Source organism: Micromys minutus, assembly GCF_963924665.1.
Source record: "Micromys minutus genome assembly, chromosome: 24".
Taxonomy (NCBI): Eukaryota; Metazoa; Chordata; class Mammalia; order Rodentia; family Muridae; genus Micromys; species Micromys minutus.
The window spans coordinates 33,952,778-33,980,739 of NC_137959.1; the positions used below are offsets into that span (position 1 = coordinate 33,952,778).

Sequence of the window (27,962 nt, forward strand, 5' to 3'; positions counted from 1 at the left end):
CCTAGTTTATGGGATGTTGGGATCAAACTCAGGTTCTGAAGCATTCTAGGCGGGCACAAAACAAAAACAAAACAAATAGAAGTAAAAATATCTTTCTTTAAAAAAGATTTATTTATTTTATGTATATGAGCACACTGTCACTGTCTTCAGAGCAAGAGCCATCTCTCCAGCACCCCCCCCCCCCGCCCAATAGCTTATATACTTAAAACTCGCCCATGCATACTTTATTCACCAAGGATGAAAATTATAATTAGGCATACCAATATACACATGCATGCATGTGTCATGTTATCTGACACCAAGTCAACAAGTTAATACAAAGTCTTCTTCCATCCTTCCTTCTCTCTCTCTCTCTCTCTCTCTCTCTCTCTCTCTCTCTCTCTCTCTCGTTTGGTTTTAAAAACAGGGTCTCATGTAACTAAGCTGGTTAAGTATGGGCCTTCAACTCTTACCTTCCTTGCAATTGCAGGTAATCATTATATCATTGAAACAGTTCTCTCCTTCCTTCCTTCCTTCCTTTCGTGTGTGTGTGTGTGTGTGTGTGTGTGTGTGTGTGTGTGTTAGAAATCTGTTTTTTCCTTCTCTTGTGAATTCCAGAGACAGAACTAAGGCTATCAGGAAAGGCCTTTGACTTGATGATCCAACATGTGAGACCCTTTTTTCAGTAGTTCATTGAGATAGGGTCTCTTTTTCATGCAGACTGGCCTCACATTTTCAGTCTTCCTGCCTTTCACTCCCAAGTATTAATTTGTTAATTAGTTCATTAATTAACTGTTGGGTGTCTTCTTTAGTCATATTCCATTTAAAATTTTTTATGTCTATGGGTATTTTGCTTGTATATTTGTCAATGTGTCACAAGCATACTTGGTGTCCAAGGGCATCAGATCCCTTTGAGCTACCATGTGGAGCTGTGTGTGAATCAAGCATATTTCCTCTGCAAGAGCAAAGAGGGTTCTTAACTGAACTGAGTCATCTCTCCAGTCCTTCCACGTTATTTTTTGATACAGGGTCAGTCATGAAGACATATTTCAGTGCTTAAGGAACTAGCTAATCTTCCAGAAGACCCAGGTTTAATTCTAGCACTCACATGGCAGCTCATAATAGTCTGTAACTACAGCTCCAAGGGGTCTATCATTGAATCTGGAGCTCACCAATTTCACTAGAATGGCTAGCCAGTGAATTCCAAGGAACTATGGGTCTCCATTCCCTGGGACTTTGGTTTCAGATGCACACTTAGGTGCTAGCTATTTTGGTTTTGAGAGGTGTTTTGTTTTTAAAGTCTGGTGTCTCACTATGTAGCCTTAGCTGTCCTGGAATTCATTATGTAGACCAAGAGTCCATCTGCCTCTACCTCAGCAGCATCATCCCTAGAGCTACAATATAACCCAAGACCTCTGCAAGAGGAACAAATTCTCTTAATGCCTCAGCCACCTCTCCAGGTCACCTCCTCCCCTGATGTAGTATACTCAAGAGGATTTCCAGTCTCTCTTTACTGGGTTCTTCTTCTGTATCCTTAAACTAAAATCGGTTTTCTTTCATTGCACACATGCAATGTGAGAGAGAGAGAGAGAGAGAGAGAGAGAGAGAGAGAGAGAGAGAGAGAGAGAGAGAGAGAGAGAGAGAGAGAGGGAGGGAGGGAGGGAGGGAGGGAGGGAGGGAGGGAGGGAGGGAGGGAGAGAGAGAGAGAGAGGGAGAGAGAGAGGGAGAGAGTGGGAGAGAGAGACTGAGTCAGTGATAATGGGGAGTGCTGGGAGTTAAACACAACAGATGTAGCTATAGACTGAATTTCTTTTATCTTTAGCTAACTGGGATGTTATGATTACCTTTCACCAGCAAATTTCTCAAGTACACTAATATAGGCTCAATTAGTTGAAATCTAGGTTTTAAGGGAACTACTGATCTATTATTCTCTAAAACAATGTCCTTGGGGTTCAGCTCAGTGACAAGAGCATTTGATTACAACATGTTCTTTTCTCAGTCAATAATTTTGGTGGTTTTTTTTTTTTTTTTTAATTATTCTGTTTACCCTCCTGATTACAACTACCTTTTTTAAAAACTGCCCTGTCCTCTCACTACTGAAACGTTCCTTCCCTTGGTTTTCACAACTAAATTCTTACAAATCTTCTTTCAACTGTCTACCACTCCTTCTGTCCCTTACAATTTCCTCAACCAGCCTCTTTACAACCCTTAATTGTATGAATTCCCCTGGGCTCAGTTCTCCAAGCCCTGCTCTGTATTTACATATTCTTCAAGAGGGCTCAAGCATTTTTCAAACTTCAACTTCCTTTTTTAAGCTAAAATAACTGTAAATTTTAGATTAAGCTCACCATTTGTTCTAAATTTACATCCTCTTACTGGAAATTGCTTTTAGTGCCTGGCTGTCATTTGAAACCTAACACAAGCTAAAAAGGTACTGTCCACGTACCTCTTTCTTAGCACTTATCAAAGCTGTAGTTTTCCAAATACTCTGTGAGTGACTGAGTGTGTGTGTGTGTACATGCCTGTGTTGCTGCATGGTGCTGAGAACTTAACCATAGTTAAGATATAGTTTGTTTTTGTTTCATTTTGATTTTCTGGTACTGGGAATTATTACCAGGACCTAAATATATTTGGCAAGTACTCTGTCACATCATCTGTATCAGCTCTCATTTGTAATCCCTTAATGCCTGACTTCTCTATTAGAAGGTATGCCCATGAAAGTAGGGATCAGATCTTTCAGGAACAGGTAATGAGGGAACGAAAATGGCCACATTTCCGAGTACCTACTATTATGTTTCTGTAATGTAGCAAATGGTATTTATTTAAATTTTGACCAACAAATTAAAAAAAAAAACATATTAAATCAAATCCAAGTTTGCCAACAAATTTCAAGTCAAAGATACAGTTCAAAACAGTTTAAAACATCTGTTTATAAACTGTTTTAAACACAGGGGTGGGGAAGATGAAACAGCAGGATGAATCAATGGACAGAGCCCTTGCTACCAAACCTAATGACCTCAGTTTTTCAAAACTACAACATAGAGGAAGTGACTTCTACAAGCTGCCCTCTATCTCTCCGTGTCCTCATGTACATACATAGAGATAATATAACATACACATAAATGTTTTCTTTTTTAGTCTCCAGATCACTGGCTAGGGTGGCTAACCATTTCCCAAGTCTTCTGTGTTTGGTAGATGATATTTTTGGTCTTCTCATGGTAATGTTTTATCCTAAATAATATATAAAATGAAGGGTTTTTTTGGGGGGGTTGTTTGTTTGTTTTTAAGACAGGGTCTTGAAATGTGATCATCCTGACCCAGCTTCTCAAAAGCTGAAATTGCAAGCCTATGTCAACATGGCTAGTTTATCTAAATTTTATATTTACACACATATATAACAGAACAACAAAAGAAGAATGCAGTGGGAAGTTTCTCATGCTTGAGGAAATTGGTTCTCTCTATCTTATGGGTCCCAGAGATCAGCCTCTCTGGTCTTCCAGCTTGGCAGCAAGTGTTGCACTGACGTATCTCTGGTCATTCCTGTTTTAATCATTTCTTTAGGTTGCTTGCAATGTAAAAAAGAAAAAGACCTTTACATTTATTATACTGTTTATATACAAATTCTGAATAATTTTTCAGAAAAAAGGATTATTGAATCAAAAGATACATATGAACATTTTAAAATTCTTTGTGGCTTATTGTTTGTTTTTTGAAACAAGGTTTTTCTGTGTAGCCCTGATTATCTTGCAACTGGCCTAGAATTCAAAGATCCACCTGCTTCTGTGTTTGCCTTAGCCTCCACCTCTGGAGTTCTGGGATTAAAGGTGTGCATACCTCCAGGCCTTTGTTGTTGTTTTTGAGATGAAGTCTCATATCCCAGGCTAGCCTCAAATTTGCTATGTAGCCAGGGCTGACTTTAAACTTTTGTTCTTTTTATGTACTCTCATCCATGAAAGATTAACTACCACAGGAACTGCTCTCTTTAAACCTTCTATCAATTAGACAAAATACAAAAGTACTGTTTAATCTCTGGAATCCTGATCCTTGAGCAGGAACCCAAACAGAATCTTACACTCTTGCTCAGTAGTAGAGGAAAAATCACTCAGGAGATGTAAACTGAATAGAATTTGCAAGATGGTCAACAAATTAAAAAACAGAGAACTGGTACACACACACACACACACACACACTCACACACACACACACACACACACACGAGATCTGCTGGATGCCCTGGTGTATAATAAAAATTTAGCAGACTTATTAAGTAAAGAAACAGAACTAAGGACTATAGCCAATGACAAAATAGCCCAACTGGAAATGATCAAGAAATGAGAACCCTAAGATATAGGCAAGCTAGCACATTCCTTTAATCCTAGCACTCAGGAGGTAGAAGCAGGTGGGTCCCTGTGAGTTCAAAGTCATTCTGATATACATAATACATATACATGCCTATGTAAAAGGGCTGTCTCAAAAAGCCAATAAAAAAAATGAGAATCCAAAACAGTGGAAACACTAAAGGTAGAAAGGCATGGTAGCTCCTACCTTTAATCCCAGCACTCTGCAGGCAAGTGCAGGACTACCCAATGAGACCCTGTCTCAAAAACAAAAACAAACTAAATAAATAAATAAAATAGCACAGTAGATGCTCCCAGTGTAGTGGCTCATATTTGTTAATCCTATTACTAAAGAAGCGGAGGCAGGAAGACTGAAAGTTGAAGACTAGCCTGGTCTACATAGTAAATTCAAAGCAAACCTAAACCTTATAAGAGACCAGGACACAAACGAAATTCCTAGGTAGTATTAATAACAGACTGGAACATATAAAAGAAAAGCTCCATGAACATGAAGACACAGCAATTGTAATAACCCTATATGAAATAGAGCAAGAAAATAAAACATAATGGAGTATGTAGAGGGCCCTGCAGCCTTTAAGACATCAGCATTCAATCTAACATATATAAGAACAGAGCTCAGGAATAAAAGAACAAGAAAACTGTAAAAATAACGGGCTCCCAGTATGTATTTGAATTTTGATTAAATACAAAATTAGAAAGGGTTACTAAAACACAAGAAGCAAAATACATTAAGATATTTACAACAGTGAAACCATCTGAAAAGTGACAGGACGATAAGGGGAGATGGTGCTTTGACTTTGTGGTTGTCATCTAAGCTCTCACAATACTATGTGACCCAGGCAAATCACAATCTAATCGAGGTGCTTGCCTGACTTGCTACTGTGGTTTTTTGAGATGAGGTAGTCCTATTGTTACCCAGACTGACCTCAAGCTCCTGGACTCAAGAAACAAAAGAGAAAAAGACTGCTATCTCCCATATCTATCAACAGCAGTTATCAACTGTAGCAAATGAAGTAAGGGTTTCATAAAGTCAGTATTAATCCCTCACCAGAATAATAAAATATTTGGGAAAGAGATAGTTAAATAAATATTGAGGTGTCTTTGTTTTAAGACTTATTTATTTTAGTTATACGAGCACACTGTTGCTATCTTCAGACACACCAGAAGAGGGCATCAGATCCCATTACAGATGATTGCGAGCCACCATGTGATTGCTGGGAATTGAACTCGGGACCTCTGGAAGACCAGTCAGTGCTCTTAACCACTGAGCCATCTCTCCAGCCCCAATATTAAGTTTTAAATAAATCAGTAACATGACACTTTCCTATAACCCCCGTATACCTTAGAAGATTGAGGCAGAACAGGGAATTTGAAGTCAGCCTGCATACATGTTGAAGACTGTCTCAAAAATGAAACAAAGATAGAATAAGACTTTAATTCCACACTTTAATCCCAGAACGGAGAATACTGCCCTATATAATGAGGACCAGGCCAGTCAGGGATGCATAGTGAGACATAGACTCAAACAAAACAAAAACATACAAAAGGAAATGAACAAAAACTTGAAATATATATCTAAAGGAATAATCAAGCAAAACCCTTTGCAAAACTACCACAGTAGTTGTTGTCTGTCTAGCATGCACCACAAAAATCACATAAACCCTAGAAAGTCAAAATTGTAACTCTCCAGAGACCCACAGTACTACTCTATATATTCCTGGATGTGGACAGTAAGATGTGTATGGAGTCAGTGCAAAGTAAGGCAGGAAGGTTGGCTGAGAAATCAGGCTAATGAGCTGTTTCTCTACCCCTTGGGAGAAAAGGAACCATACCAACACAACCTCTGACTTCAGCATTCTCTGTCCTAATTTCTGTTTCAGTGTACTTTCAAATAGAAAATAAAAATAAATTGTAAGTCCTTGCAGAAAGATGAAGCCAAGTGTGGTTCATGCCTTTGATCACAGCACCTGGGAAGCAGAGGCAAGCGGATCTCTGTGAGTTTGAAGTCTGCCTGGTTCACAAAGAGAATTCCAGGACAGCCACTTGAAAAATCAAAAAAATTTTAAATTAAAAGTTAAGACAGTGTGATGGTTCTGCCAATAATCTCAACACTCACGAGGGTGAAGCACTAGGATCACCGAGTTCAAGGCCAGCCTGGGTTAAAATAAGACCCTGTCCGGAAACAACATAAACAATTTTTTAAAAAATTTTACTGAAGTATAGTACTGCTCAAAAGCTCAAAGTTAGCCTGTCCCTTAACAAGCAAGCAAACAAGCAAACAGCTAAGCCTAATGGTACAGGCCTATAACCTCAGGATTTGGGAGGTTCCAGCAGAAGGATTATGAATTCCAGGCCAGCCTAGAAAACTAAGTGAGATTTTGTTTCATAATAAAATATAAGAAGGGTTAGGGATATAGTTCAGTGGTAGAGTACTCTCCTAGCATGTAGCTATGACCTCAGTCCCATCAAAGTTTTATATACATGAGACTGGTACCTGAACAGGCCAGAAGAGGGTATCAGATCACTGAGACAGACAGTTGTGAGCTGCCATGTTGTTGCTAAGAACTAAACCCAGGTCCTCCAGTGCTCTTAATTGTTGAATTATCTCTCAAGCTCCTATGCTCCTTATTAAAGTCTTAATGCGAGAATTTCAACTTTTTTTTTGAAACAGGATCCTACCATACAGGCCTGAAACTCACTGTGTAGACCAAGCTGGCCTCAAACTCATAGGGATCCATTTATCTCTCCCGGTAAAAGCATGAGCCACTTTGCCCAGCAATTGCTGATTGTTTTGTAAGCCAAACAAATGTTCCAACCTTAGCAATAGAAGAGCTTAAGTTTTTACTTATTACTTTCCTCTGAAATCACTAACTTTCATGAAAACTTCAATAATTTTTATATTTATCTGGATTTATAAGAGAATACAGTTGATGCGTTCTGTTTCTAAACAGACAAAATAGTCTGTGTTTAGTAATTCGATTCTACAAAGGTCAGATATGTTTTAAGTTATGTCACTGTCAGAATACAACTATTTTCCCCTCTTATAAGAACAGAGTTTTCTGCTAGGCAGTGGTGGGTGGCACATGCCTTTGATCCCAGGACTTGGAAGGCAAAGGCAGGCAGATCTCTAAGTTTGAAGCCAGACTAGCCTACCTAAAGAGTCAGATCCAGGACAGCCAGGGCTACACAGAGAAACCCTGTTTTGAAAAACAAAAACAAGCAAAACAAAACAAAAAAAAATGGGGCTTTTCTATAAGCTACATAAGGAAAAAATAAATAAAACCCTAAAGAACAGTTGGCAGAACAGAACTCTCTTACCCAGAGTATTTGGCCCTTTGAAGTCATAATCTCAAAGTGTACATATTTAAATCTGGCAAGGTGGTAACATACTCTGTAATCTCAGCACTTGGGAAACTGGAGTAGGAAGATAAGAAATTCAGTCCAGTCTGGGGTACAAGAAAAACTGTCCAGAGAAAATAGAGACAGGTGGCAGTGACACATACCTTTAATTCCGAGTATTCAGAAGCAAAGCAGAAAAGCCTCTTTGAGTTTCAGGACCGCTAGTACCACATAGTGAAACCTTATTAGTGTTAGGGAGGTGATAAAGGAAAGAAAGAGTTTTATGCAACTCATTACTGTTTTAACTTTGCTGTGAATCAAACTCAAGGCCTCAAGCATGTTGTACAAACACCACCACTGACCCACACCCCTAGCTTCATCCATCCATCCACCCATGGATCCATTCATCCATCCATCCATCCGCCCGCCCGCCCACCCGCCCATCCATCCATCCATCCATCCATCCATCCATCCATCCATCCATCCATCCATTCATTCATTTTCTTGAAAAAAATCTTAGATCTTGCTATGCCTATGTTAGATATAGATGGATACAGGTCTTCCACAGAATTCCATTCCAAGAGCACAGAGGACTGCACTCTGACATCTTCATGATGGACTCTTGGAAAGACCATAAAAAATGTGGGGAAACCCAACATGGTAATTAGGGCAATAACTTCAGCAGCAGGCAGTCTAAGGCAGAAAGCCTTCAAAGAGCAGGACTTTGAAGTCAGCATGGGCTATGTGTAGTAAGAATCTGTCTCAAAAACAAAACAAATACAAACAGGTATGGTAGTCCCTGCCTAAAATCCCAGCACTTGAGGCAGAGTCAGGTAGATCTCTAAACTCAAGAGCAGCCTGATCTACATAGTGTGAGATTGGAGAGGGAGACAAAAGAACTGCCTTGAAATTGTCTGACGAATTAATGTGGCAAACACAGCACAGAAATAAAAGGTATCCTGCCTCAAAAACAAGTGGAAGAACAGGCTTTCAAACGTGTCTTCTGAGTTCCATATGTATAATGTGGCATGTGCACTCCCAAAAGATATTTATGTCCACAACACACAAATTCATTAAAATAAAAATACTAAGATATTAACTTGAGTTAGATAAGGTGCCTTTAATCCTAGCACCCAGGAGGCAGAGGCAGGCAGATCTCTATGAGTTGGACACCAGTCAGTGTTACATAATGGAGTGCTATCACCAAAACAGGAGTGAGAAAAGGCTGACTTGCCTAAAATCCCGGTGATGTGAGCTGGTCCAAGACCATAACTCTAAAGTCTATTTTGTTTTCCTCAGCATACCACGTCTCCTCAGATCTTAAGTTCCACATGGCAATAAGTCCTTAACTCTTCTGGTTTTTATTTCATGTATAATGGATGTATGCCAATAGTTACATTAATTAACATATGGCAAGACTCTGCTTGTTAGAACTCCCTGAGCCAGGTATAGTTGCACTCCTTTGTCATCTCAATACTTAGGAAGACTGAGGTAGAGGCCAGCCTAGGCTACACAGTGAGTTTAAGGTCAGCTTGGGGTATACAAGAAGACCTAGTCTCAAAAATTGTTTTGACATATATCTAATATATTTTTAAATATATATTTTAATAATATATATAATATATGTATTATATATAAAATCCCCAATACATGCTTTTCTTCCTCCTTAAACTTACTGTCCACTTCATACTACTACACCATAAAGTCAATATGACCAATATGAACACTCTGGAGATTCTGTTCCATGCCATGCCATTTTTTTTGTTTTGTTTTGTTGTTGTTTAGCTTTTTTTTTTTAATTGGCTGAGGTTATGTCTGTATAGTATGCCAGCTCTCAAGCTCACTAGTTTCCAAATTTATTTTATTTATTTATTGTTTGTTTGTTTTGGTTACTCAAGACAGGGTTTCTCTATATCCCTACCTGTCCTGGAATTGTCTCTATAGATCAGGCTGGCCTTGAACTCAGATCCTCCAGCCTCTGCTTCCTCAGTACTGGAGTTAGACGTGTTTGCTATTCTACCTGGCTAACAATGAACCTCTGATCTTCCTGATTCTCTCTTCCAAATCCTGGTAAGTACCTAGTTTATATGGTGATGGGATCAAATGCAAGGGTTTGTTAAGCAAGCACTCTACCAACTGAGCTACACTCTCAACCCCAAAACAGAGAATTTCTAATATTCTGCCTCTACCTCCATAGTGCTAGTATCACAAGCCTATGCCACTATGCTGGATTTATTCAGTGTTAGGGCTTCAAACTGAGAAATTCAAACACGCTAGACAATCACTCTATTAACTAGCTATATCCCTAGTACTCAATTTAATGTCATCTGAGTCAGAGAATTAATGATGAATGAAAATAGATGTTCGGCTCTCTCCCTTTATTTATTGGTTTTAGATTCCAGTCCACACTTCTTGTTCCTCCACACTCTATTTTAATGCAGATACAAAGGTTATTACTAGCTCAACTCTGAGCTCTGAAGGACATCACTTTGAGATTCTTGAGTTTCAAATTTATCTAACTCACCCAAATAAGGATGAGTCATTGAGCAAATTTCAGTTTTATCGGAGTGTTGTTCCTCTGGATGAAGTTAAGACATCCTTTACAGTCAACACATGAATCAAGCTGAAGATCTAATTTACCCATTAACAAGATTTGGAGATACTTTCACTGAAGGAGGGGGGTTGAGAAAGGGGTACTGTTGCCTACCCTGTCTCAACAATCCTACAACAATCCTGCCTCAGCAGCCTGAGTACTGAGATCAGAGGTGTACACTACCACACCTGGAAAAAAATATCTGATCTTAATATTATATTTTAATTAACTCAATACACACAAATTATCATTAAACATACAATCAATAGAAAGAATAAAAAAATTGCACTGTCTTTTAAATTAAGTGTGTGCCTTACACTGTATACCTCAATTCAAAGTAGAATCAGCTCAACTGTTAACAGCTAAAGCTGAATGGTGATTACCACACCAAATAGTACATCCTGGTGTATAAATACTATAAGCATAGATGAGAGTAAGCTATCTTACAATTTACAGATTTACTTGAGGCTAGTTACTGATTACGTTTACCTCATTTAAAAATAAAAATTGTGGGTAGAGGCAGGAGAATTAGAAATTTAAGGTCATCCTCTTGCTGAAAAGAGAGTTCTAGGGACCCTCTTTAAAAAAAAAAAAGACTGGTAGAGGCTCCTTATGATTCTAGCACAAAGGAACTTTGCAGGCTGAACAGGGCCAGCATAGGCTGTAGGATAAGATTCTGTCTCAAAATCAGTCCCACTATACAGGTGGTGGTGGTACACATCTTTAATACCAGCACTCTGGAGGCAGAGTGAGTTCAAGACCACCATGGTCTACATAGCAAGTTCCAGGACTGACCGGGCTATACAAAGGAATCTTGTTTCAAAAAAAACCAAAATCTCTCTACCCCAAAATTTAAAAATACACTTTTCATTGGATTAAATAATATCTAGAAAGTATTTTGTCTCTTTTAGAACAGAGCTTATGAGAAACAATAGCAGCCAGGCAGTGGTGGCGCACACCTTTAATCCCAACACTGGGGAGGCAGAGACAAATGGATCTCTTGAGTTTGAGGCCAGACTGGTCTACAGAACGAGTTCCAAGACAGCCATTGTTACACACAGAAACCCTGCCTTGAAAAACTAAAAACAGAAACACTCTATAAGAGCTATTATCAATATCTATATTACCAACACTAGACAGTGTCTTATACACAGGATTCAGTAAATATTTGCTGACAGATAAAAAATTAATTACTTATCAGCCATTTCAATAGCTTTTTAAGAACATAATCTTGATATTGCTGACTATATTTGTTGAACAAAACAGAAAATGTAGCTGTAGCATTTCCTCTTTTGAACTACTAAAGTGTATTGCTTCCTTCTACAGAACAATAAATTATTAACAACTATATGCTATAAAGCACTCCCATCAAGAGACTTCTTGAATATTTGCCGGAAATGTCAATGCTGTTTTACAGATAACTCTCAGTATCTGGAGGAGTATCTTTATCTCAAGTTGGGATTAAAAAAAAAAAGCCAGCACTTAAGAGGCTAAAGCAAGAAGATTTAAGGTTTTTAAGACTATCTTGGGCATATAAAATGACCATTTAAATATATTCCATTTCTGAACTTTATTTAGAAAATCAGTTAGTAGACCTAACACAAAGGAATGCAGGAGGCTGAGAAAGAATAGCCTTGAGCTGCTGTGTAGGAACACAATTTCTGATGTTACAATAATGTTATATATTTTAATATACTGCACCTATTTAGTACAAAATGAATAGCACTTAAACTCTTAAGTTCTTTCTTGTTCTCTTGCTCTTTCTCTCTTGCTCCCCCCTCCTCTCCCCCCCCCCCACCTCACCCCAAGCACTCATGGCCAGCCTCTACTCCTCTATTCCTCTCTTCTCTCTCTGCCTCTACTATCCTCTTAACCCCCTCATGACCTGAATACTCTATTCCATACTACTACTACTACTTCAAAAAAAAACAAAAAACAAAAAACCAAAAAACTCTTAAATTCATGTATGTCTTTGCTTAAAGCAGAGCTAAATACACAGCCGTTACTTAAAATTAAGAAAAAAAAAATGACTTTTTTCGCCAGTACTAGAGGTTAAACCCATAATAGGCAAGTTTGGCCCCTGAACTCTTTTAAGTATTTATTTAAGCCAGGCAGTGGTGGTGCATGTCTTTAATCCCAGCACTCTGGAGGCAGAGTCAAGCTTCTTCTCTGAGTTTGAGGCCAGGCTGGTCTACAGAGCAAGATCTAGGACAGCTAGGGCTACACAAAGAAACCCTATCTTGAAAAACCAAACCAAACACATTGTGTGTGTGTGTGTGTGTGTGTGTGTGTGTGTGTGTGTGTGTGTGTACTGAGACAAGTTCTAAGAGTCCTGGCTGTCCTGTACCTTGCTATGTAGATCAGACTGGCCCTTAACTCAGAGATCCACCTGTCTCTGCCTCGAGAGTACAGGGATTAAAGACATGTACCACCTCACTAGGCTAAATAATATGATTTTTAAACTAGGAATAGCAGGGCTGGGTACTACCCAATTTTTACCCTAGATTTGTGTTCATTCCATTGCCCTAAAAAAATTTAGAATCTATATGACATCAAGTTATTAACACTCTGATATAATTGTTTCTTGTTCACAATCTCATTTATCAAACTAACTATAAGCATTGGTAGTTCCTCAGAGTACTAATGTTTTCCACAATGATAAGCATATAATGATTGCTAACAAAACTACTACATCCAAAAGTCAAGCAATGCTTGAATTGTTCTCTGTGCTATTCATACCACTATTTTCTCTGAATAAGCAAGAAATCATGAGACAATTACATGTGTAAATCCTAGAATCTATACAATATTTGCCTACCCGGAATATAAAAGGTAACTTATATTAGAAAAATCTTCAGAATTGGGAATCAGTGATAAAGAATTTACTTAGGTTTAATCTCTAGAAACACACACACACACCCTAGAGCTGTAGGGTTAAGAGTGCTTGCTGCTTTCGCCAAGAACCTGACTAGTTCCCAGCACCTACAATGGTGCTGACAACCAACTGTAGCTCCAGTTCTAAGGGATCCGAAGCCCCCTTCTAACCTCACTCACTTAACACATGAAGAAACTAATTAAGCAAATGTCTTGCCCACAGTCTTATAAGCATCAAATAGCAAGCCAAGCATGGTTGCTCCTACCTGTAATCAAAGCAGTTTGGGAGGCTGAAGGCAGGTTGTCAGGAGTTTCAGGTCACAGTAAACTACTCTGTGAGTTCAAGGCCAACCTAACTATAGAGTGAGAATCAAACTCAAACGAAACAAACAGGAGTGGAAGGAGAATATAAACTCAAGGACCAAAATTTGCATTACCAGTATCCCTGTATACTGGCTAGCCTGTCTAGCCAATCAATGAGCTCCAGGTTCAGCTAAAATCTGTCTCAAAAATGAGGTGGAATAGGATGGGCATGGTAACAAACACCTTTAATCCCAGCAAAGGCAGGTACATCTCTGAGTTCTAGGCTAGCTTAACCTACATAGAAAGCTCTAGGGGGCTGGGGAGATGGTTTGGGTAGTTCAGAACCCTGGCTGCTCTTCGGAGAACCTGGGTTCAATTCCCAGCCCCCACATGGCAGCTCACAATCTTCTGTTCCAGGAGACCCAACACCCTCACACAGACCTGCATGCAGGTAAAACACCAATGCACATAAAATAATTTATTTTTAATTTATTGTTTTCAAAACAAAATCTCTCTGTGAAGCCCTGGCTATCCTGGAACTCACAAGGCATGGTAGTATATGCCTTTAGTTCTAGCACTCAGGAGACAAGCAGATCAAGGCCAGCCTACATTCTGAATTCCAGGACAGCCAGGGCTGTTACACAGGGAAATCCTGTCCTGAAAAGCAAAAAAACAAAGGAAGAAAGCAAGCCAGCAAGTAAACCAGCTGGTGTGCAGTGGGGTATGCCTTTAATCCTAGCACTTGGGAGGCTGAGGCAGGTAGATCTTTGTTAAGAGGCCAGCCCTGTGTAGGCCAGCCAAAGAAATCCTGCCCCAAAACACCAAAAAGAGAGAGGAGGTGGGGGATTCTAAGGCTGGAGAGATGGCTCAGTGGTTAAGAGCAATGATTGCTCTTCCAGAAGTCCTGAGTTCAAATCCCAGGAACTACATGTTGGCTTACAACCATCTGTAATGGGATCCGATGCCCTCTTCTGTGTGTCTGAAGACAACTACAGTGTGTGTGTGTGTGTGTGTGTGTGTGTGTATAATAAATAAATTTAAAAAAGAAAGGAAAAGAAAATTTTAGGCCAGCCAAGTCTTTAAGACCCTATCTCAACAAAACAAAATGAAAAACAGTGGAGTGCTGGAGATAGGGCTCACCTACTGCTCTTCCAGGACCCCAATTCAGTTCCTATCACCCACTTTTTTGGTGACTCAAAACTGTATGTGACTTCAGGTCCAGGGAATTCAATATCTCTGGCCTTCTCAGGCAAACACTCAAGCGCAAGTATCCAAATACAGACACACATAATTCAAACAATTTTTTTGGCTGGACGGTGGTGGCTCATGCCTTCAAACCCAGTACTTGGATGACAGAAAACAGGTGGATCTCTGAGCTTGAAACTACAGAGTGGTCTACAGAGTGAACTCCAGGACAGCCAGGCTATACAGAGAGACCTTGTTTCAAAAAACAGCAGCAAATAAATAAATAAATAAATAAATAAATTTAGGGGTTGGGAAGATTTGAGTCAAGCCTGGCTGGCATGGAATTGAATATGCAGAACAGTATGGCCCTGAACTCAGCGAGATCTGCCTGCCTCTGCCTCCTGACTTCTGGGATTAAAAGAAAAAGAAATTATTTAAAAATAAGTAATAGGGCTAGAGAGATGCCTCAGAGGCTAAAAGCTCTTGCTGCTTAGTTTAGGTTACAGCAATCACGTGGTGGCTCACAATTATCCAAATCTCTAGTTCTAGGGGACTGATTCCCCCATCTGACGTCTCTGGGCAGCAGGCACCCAATAGTATATATCCATAAATGCAGGCAAAACACTCATGTACACAAAATAAAAATAAGTAAATCTAAAAAAAAAAAATTTTTTTTTTACAAAGGTGAGAGAATACTAGAAAAAGACATCCAATGTTGCAGGTATACATACATCAAAAACAATAGGTAGGTAGGTGGATGGATGGATGGATAGATAGATAGATATAGATAGATAGGCAGGCAAAGTTAATGGCCGTACTAGTATGACCCAATTCACTTTTTGTCATAGAGCTAATTCAAGTAACAGGGAAATATAACCAATTCTTCTATTTCAATAATAAAAAGTCTGGTTCAGGTGAGATGGGATTTTAAATCCATTGCATCACACAGAAATTCTGTTCAGGATAGACCTAGACCAGTAATTAAATTAGCATTATCTGATATTGTTGGTTTGTCTGCCTGGAAAAAAAAAAAATCAACACTATTTCAGTGCACAGAAACTACTACTATTAAATTGTTTTTGATATTGAAGAAAACAGTTTCTGGTACTAATGTCCCTTCCTATTTTGTATCCATTTATACACATGCAACATCTTCAACAGCCACATACTAGTTAGTCTCCCTAGCTGCAAACAGTGACATAAATAGTAAACGACAGAGTTTCTAAGTCAGAGGACTTGAAAATCAGCCTCACTAGAAAATAAGACAACACTACCTGTTGTAGCCTAATCCTTAATTAAGAAAATAAAACAATACTACTCAGCTCACAGTCTATCACGAGTGTTAATTAGATAACAAAGAGTGTGCCTATTCTCTCAGGTAAAGTCAAGCTAATGATTAAGGTCAGAGTAACAGCTGGGAGGGGGTGGCACACACCTTTAATACAGAACCCAAGAGGGAGAGGCAGGTGGATCTCTAAAGTCGAAGCCTGCCTGGTCTACATAGTAACTTCTAGGAAGACCAAAACTGCACAGAGAAACCCTGTCTAGAAAAAGAAAAGGAACAGCAGAGTAACAGCTGGGTATGGGAATTTATTGAGACCCAAAATTCTAAAGAAGTAGAATGAGGGTCAGAAATACAGCACAAGTGGTGTGTACCTGGCTGGCCCTGGGCTCAATCCCCAGCACTATCAAACAGTTATCAAAATGCTCAACTACTGACTCTGAAAGTGGGTTTAATAGCCAGGGGTATGATGTATGCCTTTAATCCTACTATCTGGGAGGCAGAAGCAGGTAGATCTCTGAGTCTGAGTCTAGCATGATCTATATAATGAGTTCCAGGCTAGCCAGGATTACACAATTAAACCCTGTCCCAAAAAGAAAGGAAGTTTGTAATGCTGAGATTTTTTTTCCTAGTCCTTATATAAAACAGTCCATCTTAAATAAATACAAAGTATTTACTCTATACAAATGTTTAGATAGTGGCTCACAATATTTATGAGATTAATATATTCATAGAAAGTACTAAGAAATATTTTTAAGTATCTCAGACACACAATGAAATACAAATAAAATGACATCTGGTGTATGCTTTAAAATATATCAGTCTCCCAACACTATGCTAGAAAAATAAAAGGGGAGTGAGAGTTCAAGCTGAGTGGCACACATGCATACAAAACACAAGTATCTGATCCTCCTCGACGGTTAATATTCTACCATCTACTACTTTTTTAAAAAGACATTTATTCATTATATATAAGGACACTGTAGCTGTCTTCAGACACACCAAAAGAGGGCACCAGATCTCATTATAGATGGTTGTGAGCCACCATGTGGTTGCTGGGAATTGAACTCAGGACCAGTCAGTGCTCTTAACCACTGAGCCATCTCTCCAGCCCTACCATCTACTACTTAAAGAGTGGGTACAGGACAGATCGTAAGGCCAGTCTGGTCTACAAAGCTAGTTCTAGGACAGCTGGTACACACATAGAAAAACTGTCTCAAAAAAAAAAAAAAAACAAAAAACAAAAAACAAAACAACAAAAAAGTAAGTATAGGGGCTCAAGGGATGGCTCTGCAGTTAAGTATTGCTGCTCTCGTAGATGACCTTAGTTTGATTCCCAGCGTCCATGTGGTGGTTCACAACCATCTGTAATTCTAGTTTCAGGGGACTAGATACCCTCTTCTGGCCTCTGTGGATACTGTGATCAATACTGCACACTTTTGAAGAAGACGTACAGGAAGGCCAAACACCTGGACACGTTAATCAAACAAACAAACAAAAAAACAGAGTGGGCCTACTGCCTACACTGGGCCCCTTAAAAAGCATGACTCAGGCTGGGTAGTAGTGGTCCATGCCTGTTTTTTTCTTTTCTTTCTTTTTTTTTTTTTTTAATGTATATCAGTATTTTGCTTGCATTACGTCTAAATGAGGTTGTCAGATTTCCTGGATTAGAAGTTACACAGTAGTGAGCTGCCATGTGGGTGCTGGGAATTGAAGTCAGGGGTTCCCTGAAAGAGCAGTCATCTTAAACCGCCAGGCCATCTCTCTAGCCCTGGCACTTGTCTTTAATCCCAGCACTTGAGAGGCAGAAATAGGTAGATCTTTACGGAGTTCAAATTCCAGGCCAGCCTGGTCTACAGATTGAGTTCAAGGACTGCCAAGGGTACACAAAGAAACCCTGCCTCAGAAAAGTATGTCTCACCAGAGGGGTCTAAAAGAATGGTCAAAATACCTTCAGTAAAGCTGCAATGAATTAATCTACAGTTGACATGACATATTACTAAGGCATATAGTCAGATGTAGAGTTTGTTGGCAGATGACACGTTAGATGAACTGAAAATACCAACAAATATGACTTAAAGGTACAACTATCCTCCAATAAATCCTGTAAGTGAAATTACATAATTTTGGACCACACTGGAGAGAATCTTAAATTCTAATCTTGTGGCAAAGCCTTTAACCCCAGTACCCAAGAGACAGAGACAGGTTCTGGCCAGCCAGGGCTAGAGTGAAACCTGTGGAGACTTTGTTTTGAGAAAGTAAGGAGATTGCTACATCAAAGGATGTGCACATTTTGAGTGATTGCCATGTAAACCAAAATGGTTCTGCCATTTTACACGCGCTCTCGCTCTCGCTCGATCGCGCACACACACACACACACACACACACACCCACACCCTGTCATGGCAAACAAAAACAAGACAAAAAATGAACTTGAGGGATTAGGGATGTCGTGGATTCATGGTGCAGTGCTCTGTTCAGCAAGTAAGACCCAACATTATATTGAATACTCAGCTCCTTCGTTCCCAATAGTGAGTCTCTAGAATATAAAAGCACACCACCAATTCACTCGTCCTCAAGCAGCTCACACTATTCTCTGAGTTCCAGCACTGAACTAGGTAGGTACTCTAGAACATCACAAGGAAAATATAAAACATAGCTACCAACCATCAGAGTTTATATATGATCCTGACAAAAATAAAATTAATTTACTAAAATATCCTTGCTGGGAATTGGAAATTTTGAAACCAGTGGTAGACCAGTGGCTACATTTTCAGACATGTATACTTTTTTTTTATGCAAACTACTCTAACAGGAAAAAAAAAATGGTACCACTAAGTTAAAGACTCCAAAATTAGACAAGTCTGTTCTTTATAGATGGAGAGTGCCTCTACACATTTTCACATGCATGACAGAAGACCATTCAGTGCTTCTATAAGGAAAGGTATATAGGTGACCATAATGTATACAAATATAGGCACTCCTTCAATTGAACTTTTACCACTTTCCCCTAATAATATCCTACTTCTACAATACAGTAACAATGTATCTACTAATAGCTAGTGAGATCTCACCTTAAGGAAACAACATCTAGTAAGTATCCTCAAAAATCAAACAGAAAATTCCAAGTAGTTTACCAGTTTAAACTTTCCAATCTTTAAGCTATACATGAGACCCATGTAAGGTTCCACATTTCTGGTGGCTCAGGAACTTTCTGGCTCTTGATTGTGCATGTCTTTTCCTCTTCTGACTTTTTTTTTTTAAGTCTTATTGTTGCCCTGGCTGGTCTGGAACTCTCCACTTAGACCAGACTGGTCTCAGACTCAGTGAGGCCAGCCTCTTCCTCTCAAATTCCAGGATTAATAGAATGTGCCATAAAATAGGGCCCTACCTTTGTATAATACTAAAACAAGACTAGCAAATGTCTACAAACCAGTGGTCACCTCATGGCCTTGAACAATCCTGAAGATACACTATTCCAAATGAAATGGCCAAATAGCAGTTTTCTACTTGGCAACCTCTGGGACTAATCTGGTTCATCTAAAGCTTTGAAAACAAGTATTTCCACCGCTATGTCCTCATGTCTGCAGCACCAAATATAGAAAAGAAGTTGCCAATGTCTTTTAACTAAAGCACAAGTAATATCAGCTTTAGAATTCACCAAGAGGTTCCGTTAAAATTATTTCACACTAGGGGCTGGAGAGATGACTCAGTGGTTAAGAGCACTGACTGCTCTTCCAGAGGTCCTGATTTCAATTCCCAGCAACCACATGGTGGCTCACAACCATCCATAAAGGGATTTGATGCACTCTTCTGGTGTGTGTCTGAAGACGGTTACAGTGTACTCAAATAAATCTTTAAAATATATCATTTCAAACTAGGTGAAGTAGTTCAGCCAGAAGCAGAAGAATGCCTCCGGTAGGCGGCCAGCCTGGGCTACAAGCAGATCCTGTCTCAAAAACAAACTATATTGAGACTTCAGAAAGACAACACTATAGATCACAAACACAGTATATTTATTATAGAGTCAAATGCTGCCTGCAAGTTTCTCAAGCTTTAAGGTTCTAAGCAACAAGAAGAAATAGCCTAAAAATGAGGTCCTTTACAAACTGACCACAGAAATCAAAGACCAAAAAAAAAAAAAAAGCATAATTAGTTTCAACACCAGGTAAATTAGTAAGGATTTACCAATTACAAAAGAATGTGGAAGAAACAGTAAATTCGGCTCTTGACCACATTCACACCAGAAGAGAACCCTGGTTACCTCACCAAGTGTCTACTGCTAAACAGCAGATCGATCTTTAGCAGTTTAAATATACCGATCATTTTTCACATTGAAATACACTGCTACCAACTATCGAGGTCGAAACCGATAGCAAAAATCCTAAACTGGCTTTCGACGAGGAACCACTCTGCATACAGCATCACACAAAAGACAGGAGCGCAAACAGAAACACGCTCCTTAGGCCTTCGCCTAACTGAGGCCGTGAGCCGAGGTCCTGATCCCAGAACACCGCGACAGGGAGCGAAATAAGGGTCTGAGGAAGGGTTGGGATCCGCTTGCCCGAATGCACCCGGGAGTGAGGGGCAGGAAAAGAAAAGCGCGAGCACAGCCCTAAAGGAAAAGAGCGAGGGAAGCTGCAGCCCGGCGTCCGCGGCTTCCAGGCCGGCGACACCCTCTGGCCCACACCAGGCTTGGCCCTCCTCCCAGGCCCGTCCCACCTTCTCACCTCCCTCACGTCCTGCAGGCACTCCAGCACCGCCAGGTTGTTGCTCCAGGTGTGTTTGGGGCACACACGGGTCACGTCCTCCCTGCAGGACTCTTCCTCCGCCAGCTTCCAGCCTCCGCCAGTCCCACCGGGCCCCGCTCCGCCCCGCCGGGCCGGGAGCCCGCCCGCCGGGAAAGGCTGCTGCTGCTGAGGCGGCGGCTGCTGCTGCTGCTGCTGCGATAACTGAGGCAGCTGAGGTGGCTGCTGCCCGGCCGGGTTGCCGCCTCCGGCTTGCCCTGCGAAGGACACAAAGTTGGGCCCCGGACCCTGGCCCTGACCGTGGCCATTCTGGGCCCCTGCTGCCGCCAGCAGCAGCAGCTGCAACGCCGCCGCCAAGCGGAACATCCTCCGTACACGTCCACACACCGCCATCTTGGGTTCGCGGCGAGCTCGACGCACCCGCCGGCGACGTGTATTTAAATGAGGGGGCGGAGTCCCGGGCGTGGGCTGGCGTGGCTCCTCCCCAGCGGGTGGTAGACTTGGGAGTCCCGGACTGAGGAGCGGAGAATGCGCTGCAAAGGGCCCACGCCCTGTACCGGGATGGCGGGAAAGTGGCTTTCCTTCCCGGAGGAACTGCTGGGGCTGCTTAGACAACCTGGGTAGGGGCACCATGGTGTAAATCTCTTGATTGTCGTCATGGAAAAGAGAAATGAATTTGGGCTGATACAACTAAGATGGCCGGTGGAATATTTCGTTCAGTGACTCACGGCGGGAAAGGGTTAAAAACTTTATGTGTTATAGATGAACTTCAAAACCAATTTATTCTGGTATCTGAGAGCCTCGTTTTGTGTCTGACCTGTATTTCTTACCTAGAGAACTAGGCAGCAATTGAATGAATGTTAAACGTTCATGGGTTATATATAATCCTTGCTCTTGGGTCTTCTAGGTGATCGCTCAAATGTAAATTAAAACTGAACATTTAGAAGAATAAAAACAAGGAGGGGCTGGTGATATAGGTCAGTTGGTAGCGTGCACAAAGGCGTGCATTTGATCCCCTGAACCTCATAACTCGGGTGTGGTGCTGTTATGCCTGTGATCCTAGCATTCAGAAGGTGAAGGCAGGAAGTTTGAGACCAATGGAAAACTGTTTCAAGGAAGAAAATTTTAAAAAGGAACAAAATCAAGGAAAAGACCTGGCCTGTAACATGAAGTTCTGACATGGAGGACTTCTTTAAGAACCAGGATTTAGATTCCGTCTCTTTTTAAAACAAGGTCTCACTGTTGCGCCCTGGCTGACCTGAAACTATGTAGATAGACCAGACTGCTTTCCACTTTATAGAGTTGCCCCTGCCCCCCCCCCTCGCCCCCTGTGAGCCCCAGGTCAAGCCTGTGTCAGCAAATTTTATTTCTGACCTGTCAATCTTCAACATTGCTTCACTAGTGACCCCTCTCAGGTTGAGAGCTTCCACGAAGCATTTTCAGATCCAGCGTATCAACTAAGCCAGCATCACAAAGGTTAGGTTCTAATTCAATTGAGAAAAACTTCGTATGGAGGGGGGATATTAATGGTTCTGTACAGAGAGATGAAATGAACTGCCTAGGATGAACTGCCAGTCTGCAGACAGTTTCCAACTAGAATCCTTGAGTCTTCTCGCCCCTCTAGGGCCTGTCCCACTCTGGCAGTTCAGCATGTTGGTGGTAAATGAAGACAGCTTGAGACGTAAAAGTCTCTACTGATCAGCATATACTGACCTTACCGTATTTTAAAATACAGTTTAACAAAAGGATGGGAAGATAGCTCTTCCAGAGGATTTGAGTTCAATCCTCAACACCTACCTACATGGGAGCCAAGAGGAAAAAAAAAAAAAATTCAGTAACGGCAATCCCAGGGGCTCCAGTGCCCTCTTCTGGTTTCTCTGGGCACTGCAAGCACACGGTACACAAACAGTTATGCATGCAAAACACCCATACACAAAAATTATTTATTTCCTTCTTTCTTCCCTTCTTTCTTTCCTTTCTTCCTTCCCTCCTCTTTTCTTCCTACCCTCCTCCTTTCTTTTTCTCTTTCTTTCTTTCTTTCTTTCTTTCTTTCTTTCTTTCTTTCTTTCTTTTGTTTTGTTTTTCAAAATAGTATTTCACCACCGTGTGGCCCTGGCTTCCCTGGAACTCACTCTGTAGACCAGGCTGGCCTCAAAGAACTTACAAAGATTAGCCTGAATTCTGCATCCGCCATACTGGGATTAAAGACGAGCACCACCAACCTGACCAAGATGATGTTTTTAAAGCAAAACAAAAAAGGTGTGGTGGAGCATGACTTTAATCCCAGCACTCAGGAAGCTGAGGCTGATGGATCTCTGAATTTGATCCCAACATAAAAGCAAGTGTCAGGCCAACCAAACCTCCATAGTGAGGCCCTGTCTCCAAAGCCAAAACAATCTTAAAGCTGCAGCTTTTGCCGTTCTGAAACAATAGATGGATGGTTAAGTCTAGAATAGAGCCAGTAGTTGAATAGGGGCTTAGCCACCAGGAAAGGAACCCTCTGAGACAGAATAGTCTTGTAGGTTCAAACTGCCCACTGTGGTTGGCCCTGGATTCTCTCTCTAAGAATAGAAGCATGTTGGCATTTCCATCAGCACTTGCTCTTGTTACTACCACAGAATTATCTTGAGACGTCTGTTAAACTTAGTCATGGGCTAAAGTAGCTCAGGGTGGACTAAATATACACAGTCCACAGTGTTAACATGTAGATAAGTCTCAAACAACCTCATCATCACAAGCCTGTGAGGTCACTAAGGGCCAGTGCTCAGATTATTTTAAGCCAGTCTTAGGTTTGCAGCTGCCAATCTCTCATCTTGCACTGAGCAAATCCCACACCATGCCACAGATGGCCTCTAGCGATAGGGATGAGGATAAATCTATCTTGAAGTCTCAGTGACCAAGAAACAAGATACTGAGAAATCTGGGAACCTAGCCAGCTCAGGCTGTGCCCTATAGAGCCAGATCTTACAGAAGGCATAACCTCCCACCAGTAGCAAAATGGTTGGTTTTACACAACTCTTCCAGGCTCATTGACTTTTCAGTATAAGGTACACTACATCAGGCCAGGGCATGATTGCTCATACGAGTAATTCCAGCACTTGGGAGCTTGGAGAGAGGAACGAGACAAGAAGAGAAACACTTCAAGTTCTACCTGTCAACACACACACACACACACACACACACACACACACACACACACACACACACACACGGAGGAGGGTGGGAAGAGAGAAAGAACCTAGGCATGTAGCTCAATGTTTTAGCATATGCCCAGCATGTCTCAGGCTCTGGGTTTAGCCCCTAGACTTAATAAAATACACGACCTCTATCAGAACTAGGAGTTGTTTTCACTCGTTGAACTGTGTTAAGATCCCTACTTCACTTATTTATTTATTCAGTAGGAATCTGTTGACCATTTTTGTTTGTTTTGGTTTTTGAAACAAAGGCTTCAATACATAGCACAGGCTGGTCCAAACTGGCCTTGGTCTCCAGATAGTCTTGCCTTGGCCTCTCTAGTATTGCAGTTGCAAACTAACCCACACAACTGCTGATGAAAAAATTTAAAACATGCCAGGCGTGGCTTAAGATCTGGCATATGTGAGGGATAAACAGGAGGACTGTTTATAGATGTAAAATAGTAGGGTGTGGCAGTACAGACCATTAAGCCTAGAATTCCAGCACTCAGGAGGCAGAGGCAGGCAGATGTCTGAGTATGAGGCTAGCCTAGTCTACAGAGAGAGTTCCAGGACAACCAGGGCTACACAGAAAAACCTTGTCTTGAAAAGCCAAAAGAGAAGACAAAACAAAACAAAATTAAACTAAGTTCAAGACCCTGCAGGGACAGAAACAGCATCTATACTGAAGAACTAGATTTAGAGGAAGGGTCTGTAATCCCAGCTAAGGCAGGATGACTGCAGATTCAAAGCCAGGCTAGACAGCAAAACAAGTCCTTGGTGTCTGTGATGAGGAGTGGGAGAGATGGGAAAATCAGAGAACTGGACAGGGGTCAGCTCTTAGAGACCTCTAGAAAGTTTATGAAAACAATAGCCCTAGTGGGGTAATAAAAAGCTGTAAGTCTAAAGGATGTACCTTTTGAATGGATTCTCAACATCGTGACAGTTCATCAGAAGACAGCCCACATAGTAAATAGTATTTTTATTGAGCTAAAAACACACAGAAAGGAGTTCAGAGCCTCCCTCCCCCAATACCTGGTACTTATAGGTCAAAACACTGGGAAGAGCCAGACACTGTGATATGTGCCTCTAATCTCAGCATTTAGGAGGACGAGTGTGAACCACAAGCCCAAATTACTTAACAAGATCCAATCTAAAAAACAAAACCACAAAGATAAACTAGGCTTGGCAACCTGTCCCCAGGATACCAATTAAAAAGACGAGTGATAAAGAAAAGCACATTCAGGGCGTGTACTCAATGTGGCCACCCTGGGAAGAGGAATAAAGAAGCTCGGTGATTTCCCCAAGTCCATCTTCCTTTAGTGGGGGGCATGAGGTTTATGTTTCCATAATGTACAAGGCTTGTGCATAGCTAAGTAATCATAACCAAAGGGTCAGGGTGTGGTCCTACCCATCACCCTCCACTCTGAGAACTTGTCAGAATTGTATGAAGTGTCCTCCCGCCACATACTCAAGTATCCCCTCGAGCTGGCATCAGCCTTGCCTGCTCCCAACCTGAGATTCCTGAGGAAATAGCAATTTCTTAGGGGCCATTGTTTGAAAAGTCTTAAGGGACACTGTGTCTAAAATATCTTCACTTCTTCCAGATTGTTGCAAAACAACAAGCTAAAACAAACACACTTCCCCTAACCCCACAACAAACAACAAACAAAGCACGATTTTCCATGTGAAGGAAAATCACAGAATAGAGCTAAAAATCTGTGAACACATTTGCCCCAAGTCACAGGCTGACTTTTAAGGCTGCAGGTATAGAACAAGGCTCCCAACGCCCCCTGAAAACAATAGCTGGGGAGTAAGAAACTGAATGGGGCTTCCAGCAGCTCCAAAGAGCATAGAAGTTGAGTGACCTGAGGGTTTAAACCCTGCTGGAATAGAGTAGCCTTGGGTAAACACTCTCAGTTGAGGCCTAAGAAAAGCAACTGCCTGGAGTAAAAGACTGGCCTACTAGGAAGGACCTTGCCCTGGTTAAAGGGCAAGACTACAATAGATCAGCTATTATGAAGCTTAACACATTCCCTAGTGAGATCCAGGTTATCCATTCTGAAAGAAAGATATTCTGAGTGCATTGTGTGTGTTGTTGTTGTGGTGGTGGTGGTGGTGGTAGGTTCATTTGTTTTTGTAGGAATTTTTGTTTTTTTCAGAATGTACTCTGGCTGGCCTGGAACTCAGTACACAGATACACAGATCAAGCTGCGCTCAAACTCAGTTTCTGCCTCTGCCCCTCGAGTACAGGGCTTAAAGCTGTGCACCACCTCTGCCTGGCCACAACCCTTGTTGTCCTTAAAAATGACTTTGAACTGATCATTCTGCCTCTACTTCAGGAGTTGGATGGATATCGCAGGCTTGAGCCGTTACCACTCCTAGCTGTAATTCCTCTTACTGGGAAGTCAAGGTAGTATCTGATGTTCTTCCTTGACACCAAGGGAGGGAGTTGAAGGAGAAGCATATTTGCCTCGTGATATGAAATATCATTCATGTTATCTTTTAAAAAATATATATATATATTTATTTATTTATTTTATGTAGACACACCAGAAGAGAGCATCAGATCTCATTACAGATGGTTGTGAGCCACCGTGTGGTTGCTGGGAATTGAACTCAGGACTTCTGCAAGAGCAGTTGGTGCTCTTAACCCCTAAACCATCTCTCCAGCCTCACGTTATCTTTTTTTTAAAAAGATTTATCTAGGGCTGGAGAGATGGCTCAGTGGTTAAGAGCACTGACTGCTCTTCTGGAGGTACTGAGTTCAAATCCCAGGAACCACATGGTGGCTCACAACCATCTGTAATGAGATCTGATGCCCTCTTCTGGTGTGTCTGAAGACAGTGACAGTGTAATTATATATAATAAATAAATAAATCTATTTAAAAAAAAAAGATTTATCTATTTATTTAATGTGAGTACACTGCAGCTGTCTTCAGAACACCAGAAGGGGGCATCAGAGGGCATCAGATCTCTTTACAGATGGTTGTGGGGGGGGGGGAGAAGAGGAATAGAGGCCGGCCATGAGCACATGGAGGAAGGGGGGGAAGGGAAGGTGAAGAGGAGGGATAGGGTGGAGAGCAAGGCTGCAAGAGAGCAAGAGCTAGAGAGAGAGAGCAGGGGTCAAGCAGTTCCTTTTATAGTGTCAGGTCTCTGGAGTGGAGCATACCTGGCTACAGCCAGGTAATTGAGGGGTGGGGTATACCTGGCTGTTGCTAGGTAACTGAGGGGTGGGGTTTACAGAATCCCAACAGTGAGGGCATCTCCTTCATGAGAGGAAATGGGGTCGTGGCCACTTGGGTAGCTCGGGTTCCAGAGTTTCATTGGGCTTAGATTCTGTACCTACTTCTCTCCAGTCCACTGTCATCCTGTCTCAACTGTTCCTGGGTACAAACAATTCTTGAGATTTATCCTGGGGTGGGGGGTGGCTGGGCGAGGATAGTTTTGTTTTGTTTTTGAAACATGGTCTCATATAGCCCAGGCTTGCCTCAAACTCAGAATGTAGTGAGGTGACATAGAATTCCCTAATCCTCCTGCCTCCACCTCACAAGCACTGGAATTACAGATGGACATTTACCACATGGGGGAATGAACAACAAACCTTTTAGACCACATCTAAGAGAAGACATGTGGTGCCAGATGATGGTGGCATTCAGCTTTAATTCCACCACTCAAGGCAGAGGCAGGCAGATCTGTGTTCCAGGATAGCCCGGGGCAACACAGAGAAACTTAGTCGAAGAAAACCAGGAAAAAAAAGACTTCGGTCATCCCCTTCCACTAGGTCAGAACTATCTCAGGTACCACTCCCACACTGATGGCATTTAAATCAGACAGGGTCTATGAGCATCAGAAGAACTTGACGATGTAGCATCAGTTATTTTTTTGAGACAGGTCCTTACTATATAACTTATTGAAGGCTGCTTCCCTGGTGTTACAGCCCTGGGATAACTGTAGCCATTTGGCTCAGAGCCAGTCAAGTTGACCATATATCCTGTTACGCTCAGGTTTTGTTGCCATGTTTTGAGGACTGTACTTCTTGGAAATTCTCTAGCCATAGCGGTCTCTCAGGGCCAAGCAAGAGAGGGGTCAGGCTGAACTCTTATGTCTGAATGACTAAATAAACTT

General features: G+C 41.3%; 1 protein-coding gene across 1 annotated transcript in view; it reads right to left on the reverse strand.

Annotated features, from left to right (window-relative positions):
• The window catches only part of GLG1 (golgi glycoprotein 1), a gene marked incomplete at its 5' end in the record, with an annotated part of 99,116 nt that extends 78,062 nt beyond the window's left edge, over positions 1-21,054 (reverse strand). Inside the window, one exon of the mRNA XM_080936818.1 lies at positions 20,644-21,054. Coding sequence (XP_080792944.1) covers positions 20,644-21,054 — 411 coding nt within the window. The remainder of the gene's footprint in view (positions 1-20,643) is intronic.
• Between the last annotated feature and the right edge of the window lie 6,908 nt (positions 21,055-27,962).